The sequence below is a fragment of the Lactuca sativa genome, chromosome 6, assembly GCF_002870075.4.
Source record: "Lactuca sativa cultivar Salinas chromosome 6, Lsat_Salinas_v11, whole genome shotgun sequence".
Taxonomy (NCBI): Eukaryota; Viridiplantae; Streptophyta; class Magnoliopsida; order Asterales; family Asteraceae; genus Lactuca; species Lactuca sativa.
Genome location: NC_056628.2, coordinates 24084225 through 24090630, shown reverse-complemented (window position 1 = coordinate 24090630; position 6406 = coordinate 24084225). Strand labels below are relative to the sequence as shown.

Below are 6406 nucleotides of genomic sequence, written 5' to 3'. Positions count from 1 at the left end.
ATATATATATATATATATATATATATATATATATATATATATATATATATATATATATATATATGTGTGTGTGTGTGTGTGTTTGTGGTGTGTATGTTTTCTAACTAATTTACGAGGAACACCCTAAAAAAAAATTCTGTCATCGCCCTGTATGTAAATGCTCTTATTATATGAGTGAGCATGCAAAGCACTTGTTAAGCACCTATTTAAGATGGCCCGAACAAACTTTCTTGCTTTCACGAGCTTAATGAATTTACTTAAGGGTTGTCTTGATACTTAACTCGATTCATATTTATCAAATATGGAATTTACAAGTTAGTTTAGGACACTCTATTGGGCTGGGCCAAATATGATGTTTTTAAAATTAACAGTATATTAAATTGGCCCAAACAAGCTAATTATTTGACTTTTGCTACATTCACAACAACTCACAGGCATGCTGACTTCCAAAAGGTCTTCATCGTCTTCATCTAATCATCTCCATCGAATCTTCTCACATCCACACGATTCTTTTCCCACCCCACATCCGAAATGTTTTCTCATACTCGTCTTCACTCTCTCGATCTATCATCAATTTATCAATGGCTGCCACCCCCTCTGTTTCCTGGAACTATCTCCCCAAGAACTACTATCAACGATCAAAGATATTCTCCGCTGGACCATGTCCCATTTCTTCAAAACCTCCACACAAAGAAAACCCAAGAAATACGTCGCTCAAGGCTTTTAGAAATGCCCAAATTTCTTCTCCAATTACAGCTCACGGATCTCAATACAAGTTTTTGCAACCGGGTACTCAAAGAACTAGGTCTAATCGAATCGTTTCGCTGAAATCCGCAGGCTCAGATAGCAGCATTACCTCCAATTTACTCCAAACTGTATGTACAAATCTCTCGGTGAATACTACTTTTGAGTTTTTCTGTTCCAAATGATTTTGTTAAATGGGTGTTCCTATTTTCTAGGCATTGGGAGTAGTGCATTTGGTTGTTTCACTTGGGATCATACTGGCAACAGATAAATACTTGAAACAAGCTTTCGTCGCCGCTGCTATTAAGTTCCCAAGTGCTCTTTTCGGGATGTTCTGTATATTCACTGTTCTTGTGATTCTCGATGTTACTATTCCAGCAGCTGCTAAGGGTCTGGAGAACTTCTTTGAACCTGCACTCTTGTTTATCCAAAGATGGCTGCCTCTGTTTTATGTCCCATCTTTGGTAGTTTTGCCTCTAGCTATTCAAGACATCCCCGCAGCTTCAGGAGTCAAAATCTGCTTCATTTTAGGTATCTCAATGTTTTCCTTTTTGCTTCTTTAAAGATTGGTCCATGTGTAACTTCATCACTTTATCTTCAACTTTGTTGCATACACGATACAGTTGGAGGGTGGCTGGCTTCACTTGCTGTTGCAGGATATACAGCTATAGCTGTTAGAAAAATGGTGAAAACAGAAATGGTTCCTGCAGAACCTATGGCAAAACCTTCAGCTTTTTCCACACTGGAGGTAGCTGCTTGGAGTGTGATTTCTGTTGCATCATTTGCTGCAGCCCTCAAGTACCCTGAATTACTTGGAACAAATGCTAGAACATGTTTGCCATTCTTGTTAGGATCAACTGTTTTAGGATACATGGTTGGCACTGGGTAAAAATTAAAAATCCTTTTCCTTGAGCTTAAATCTTTGAAAGGCTTTATGGGTTTCTTCTTCTTCTTCTTGAATCTTGATTGTTCCTTTTTTTTTTGGTGATCTAAGGTTACCATCTGGTCTGAAGAAGGTTTTTCACCCAATCATCTGTTGTGCATTAGCAGCAGATCTTGCAGCTTTTGCTTTTGGATATTTTTCCAAGTCTGGACTTTATCCAATTCTTGGTACATGTTCTTATTCAATCTTGTTTGAAATTGGCATTTGGAAAGTATATTCTTATCTTTGCTTTATGTGAAATCGTTTCTGTTAACTTGTGAAGGATATTACCTTACAAAAGTGTCATCTAATCCTGGAGCTGGTGACATCTTAATGGGGTTTTTGGGATCAGTTATCCTCTCCTTTGCGTTCTCAATGTTCAAGCAAAGAAAGGTAAGATAAGTAGATAATCATTATATTTAATTAGATGTATATAATATATATAATAATACATTATCCACTGTATTTCTATGTTGACAGCTTGTTAAACGACATGCAGCCGAAATCTTCACATCTATCAGCATAGCAACTTTGTTCTCTTTGTATTCAACAGCACTTCTTGGAAGACTTGTTGGTTTAGAACCAACTCTCACCATATCAATCCTACCTAGATGTATAACTGTTGCACTTGCTCTCAGCATTGTCTCCCTTTTTGAAGGTTAGTTTCTTTTTTATTATTATTTAAACATATTCTCTCTCTTTCTTTTGGTTATCTCATCACTAAAATTAATATCATCTGTTTTTATATTCGTAGGGGCCAATTCATCATTAACTGCTGCTGCTGTTGTTGTGACTGGTCTTATTGGAGCCAACTTTGTACAAGCAGTGCTGGATAAACTTAAATTTGATGACCCTATTGCCCGAGGAATTGCAACTGCATCTAGGTATTTTCAATGATGAGGATGAGGGCATTTACGTCTTTCTGGTCCCACTTACATTAGTCCCAGTGTCCAATGCATGCCAATGAGACACATTCCCAAATGTATAAAGTTTTTGGACCTAATTTGTAATTTACATCAATTGTTGCAGTGCACATGGACTGGGAACAGCAGCATTATCAGCAAAAGAACCGGAGGCTCTGCCATTTTGTGCCATAGCATATGGTCTAACAGGCATTTTTGGCTCCCTGGTTTGCTCAGTTCCAGCTGTCAGACAGAGCTTGCTTGCTATTGTTAATTGTTAATTGTTAATTGTTAATGTTGGCTGAAAAGAATCACTCCTACTCTACTCCTATCTATTGTTTGTTGATCAATGATCACTGAATCTTTCCCTTGTATATTTATTGCTTCTGTGTAAATGTGTTGGATGTATTGCATTCCAAGTAAATGAGATCAATGGTAACATTTCCTGTCTTTGTTTTTACATAATGGTTTTGGTTTAAGGCCAATAATAAGTTCATGTGTGCTTGACTAACGTTAACAAGGGGGAGAATCTATAAACGAGGACTTAGGTTCAAGTTTGAGAATTAGAGATATTGCAATTTACCTTTCAACTTTTAGTATCAATGCTGCGTGAGTCACTCTTGAAATCCACCTTGACACATGATATATGTAATACCATTTCCTTTAAAAACTCATAACCTTTCCAAGTATAAAATACATATAATGACCATAACAACTTGTTAAGCATTAAAAAACATAAATGGCATGTACATAGTTTTCATAAATAACACATCTTGGTTTACATAAATGGCATGTACATAGAGGAGGGAGGTTACGGTTGATGAGGAGAACATAAATATTCCTTGAATTGGTTGCATATCCCATTGCAATTCCTCAATTATATAACATGATCACCATACCCTAGTTTCTAACAAACTTACTCACACATATATATATCCATAAACACTTGTACTAAAGTGTTATTTGGTAGAGTCATGAACAATATGTAGTGTTATTTGGTAGTCATGAATAATATGTTAAGTCTGTTATTGTTTACAACCGGACTTGTTTTGTTTGGTGTGCCCTTTATCCGGATGCAGGTAACATCGCCAAGAGCACATACATTGATGCGGGCCAATAAATGTGGTCACATGCACTTGCTTCATAATTGACGTGTGTGTATGAGAAATCATATTATCTAAATAACTCAATTCCAATTTCAATTTGGGCAAATCCTAAGCTTGGAGCCTTGGAGTCGCCCAAAATTAGGTATGGGACTGATGTGCATTTGAATTTAAGATAGATCATATTGGTCGGAGAAAAACTCGAATAATCGACTCTTGTCAAGATTGGAGCCGTCCTCTCAACAATTCATTCGGACCCAGTAGGCCACCAAATGACAAATATCAATCCATCCGCTCTCCTTGAACTTTTATTTTAGGCAAATTGCATAAAAAAACACCAAGTTTTCATAAAATTTCAATTTTGACAATGTTTTTTTTTTCTCAATCAAATCACTAAATTTACAACTTTGGTGCCAATTTAACAAATTGATCAGTTTGTTTCACGTGTTTCACTTACTAATTAGGCAAAAAGCTGATGTTACTTCCACATATGATTCTAGTTGGCAAACATTTGCATTAAATTGAACCCCTATGTAAATATGTACTCACTTTCTCTTATTTCTTCTTCTTTTCTTCTCTCATAGCATCACGATTTTATGTAGTGGCTTCTCAAGGGTGCTCAAATGGTTTGTTTTCCCAATTGAATTCCACTAGGGTGATCAAATGGTTTATTAACCAATTTATCGGTTTGTTTCATGTGTTTCATGTTTTTCACTTGCTAATTAGGCAAAAAGTTAATGACTTCCATATATGGTTCTAATTGACAAACATTTTTGTTAAATTGAACATTTACATAAATATGTACTCACTTTCTCTTATTTCTTCTTTTCTTCTCTCATAGCATCATGATTTTGTGCAATGACTTTCTAAAGGCGCTTAAATGGTTCATTATCCTAGAATGGTGGAAAGTTGTCCGCATTAACATCTCCTAAAAGAAACATTCATTGTTTTGCGTGCAACATGGAAAGTCATTGCACAAAATCATAATGCTATGAAAGAAGAAAAAAAATAACAATAAGAAAAAATGAATACATATTTATGTAAGGTTCAATTTAACTCAAATGTTGCCTACTTGTATCCTATGTGAAATCAAGTTATCTTTTTGCCTAATCAGCAGTTGAAAAAAAAACACCTTAATTAAATTTACAACAAAATTATAAATTTAGTCACGTAAATTAAGATAAAAAAAAATACACTGTGAAAATAAAAAATTTATATAAACTTATTTATGTAATTTTATATTTTATTTTTATATAAATAAACACCTACCCACGCACTTTTACCCACCGACTGCCTCTGTGCCTCTGCCTTCACTCTCACTTTCTTCCCTGTAAGGCGTAAGTTCTTCCTCGTCGTTACTCCTCTGCCTACCATCTCTTCCGCATTACTTGCTACAGTATAAGTGTATATATCTTCAATGTTATCATTTAAATCTTGTTTTCTCATAATCCGATGATTCATTTTTGTTTAGTTTATATGTTATCTAGCCACGGACAACAATCTTCCCTCGGTTCCTCGATAAGCGTTATATTTTGATGTTTCATTTCAGACGAACCTCGCCTACTAAATTCCAAATGCAACAATATCATGACTTTGACTGCGGAATAATCACCAATTCCGTATCAAGTTAAATTGTAATGGGAATTTCTATGTCAATTTTCAAGTAATATTGTTACAGGTTTATCATCTAAAAAACAACTTAAATTCGTCTTAATTTTGATTACTACTTTGAAGTAATAAGAATAGAAAAATCTCCTGCAAAATGTGCCCCAAGTTTCATGTGTTAGATTGAATAGGAAATGATAATCAATAATCTGGATTTCTCAAGGATAGTGAATGTTCACTCTCTCCCCTAAGCCTGGGTTAGCAAGAAATTTAATTTGGGATAATCCGTGAAGACAAGACACTTAATGTCAATATTGATTGCTTAATCATAAGACTACATTACTATCGTTCACCTCATCTGTTTGATTATTCTTTCATATGTAGCTAATGTCAATATTGATTGCTTAATCAGATTTTGAGGAGCTGTAATGTCTGAAACCAATGATGATGGACCTTCTTTTTCACAATTTCCCTGCTTTTCAAGCTCAAATCACTCTCAAGTAACTTACACTGAAGCTGTCCCCATCCGTTGTGTTGCTCCCATAAGTGTTACTGAACCACACACCAACAAGAAAAACAAACTTTCTCCCAAGAACAAGACCAAGTCTTGTTCAATTTCTAAAAAGTCCAAGAAAAAAACCATTCTAAAACCAAATGTGGAGAGAAAGAATCTGGATGCTAGTTTTGATGATTCCAAAATTGACTTTTCAAAGGTACCTCCTCCTATATGTTCTTGCACAGGTGTTCCTAGACAATGCCACAAATGTGGGGTTAACGGGTGGCAATCTTCTTGTTGTAACTCTAAGATATCGGTTTTCCCCCTTCCAATGAGTCCATGGAGGCCAGGGGCACGTGTGGGTGGAAGAAAAATGAGCCATGGTGCATATCGGAAGCTACTTTGTAAGCTTGCAAGTGAAGGTCAAGATCTTTCTCATCCAGTTGACTTGAAACCACATTGGGCCAAACATGGCACTAACAACTTTGTTACAATCAAGTAATATTATATAATGTCTATGTAACTTAGTCTAGAATGAATCTTAGATGTTGGGAAAATCTAGTTGTGAATAAAAGTACTAATAATAATATCAAATATGCTTCAGACTTTTGTTGGTATGTCCAATATGGTTTTT

The 6406-nt window shown here is 35.4% G+C and overlaps 2 protein-coding genes across 4 annotated transcripts; both read left to right on the top strand.

The window, feature by feature from the left end:
- The first annotated feature begins 498 nt into the window (after window positions 1-498).
- On the top strand, window positions 499-3018 carry LOC111882954 (plastidal glycolate/glycerate translocator 1, chloroplastic). Its single transcript, XM_023879312.3, has 8 exons — window positions 499-875; window positions 960-1275; window positions 1368-1629; window positions 1739-1854; window positions 1950-2059; window positions 2147-2324; window positions 2421-2550; window positions 2696-3018. Exons 1-8 carry the CDS (start codon window positions 582-584, stop codon window positions 2847-2849), a joined length of 1560 nt encoding a protein of 519 aa, XP_023735080.1. The 5' UTR covers window positions 499-581; the 3' UTR covers window positions 2850-3018.
- Window positions 3019-4929: 1911 nt separating this feature from the next.
- Window positions 4930-6379, top strand: LOC111882960 (protein BASIC PENTACYSTEINE7). 3 transcript variants are annotated; one of them, XM_023879318.3, is made up of 2 exons: window positions 4930-5008; window positions 5689-6379. In XM_023879318.3, the coding sequence occupies exon 2, from the start codon at window positions 5705-5707 to the stop codon at window positions 6272-6274; it is 570 nt and encodes a 189-aa protein (XP_023735086.1). In that variant the 5' UTR covers window positions 4930-5008; window positions 5689-5704; the 3' UTR covers window positions 6275-6379. The 3 variants fall into 3 exon arrangements, with proteins under 3 accessions (XP_023735086.1, XP_052620550.1, XP_042751612.1); XM_052764590.1 differs by having other exon boundaries at window positions 4986-5001; XM_042895678.2 differs by having other exon boundaries at window positions 4993-5075.
- The last annotated feature ends 27 nt before the right edge of the window (window positions 6380-6406 follow it).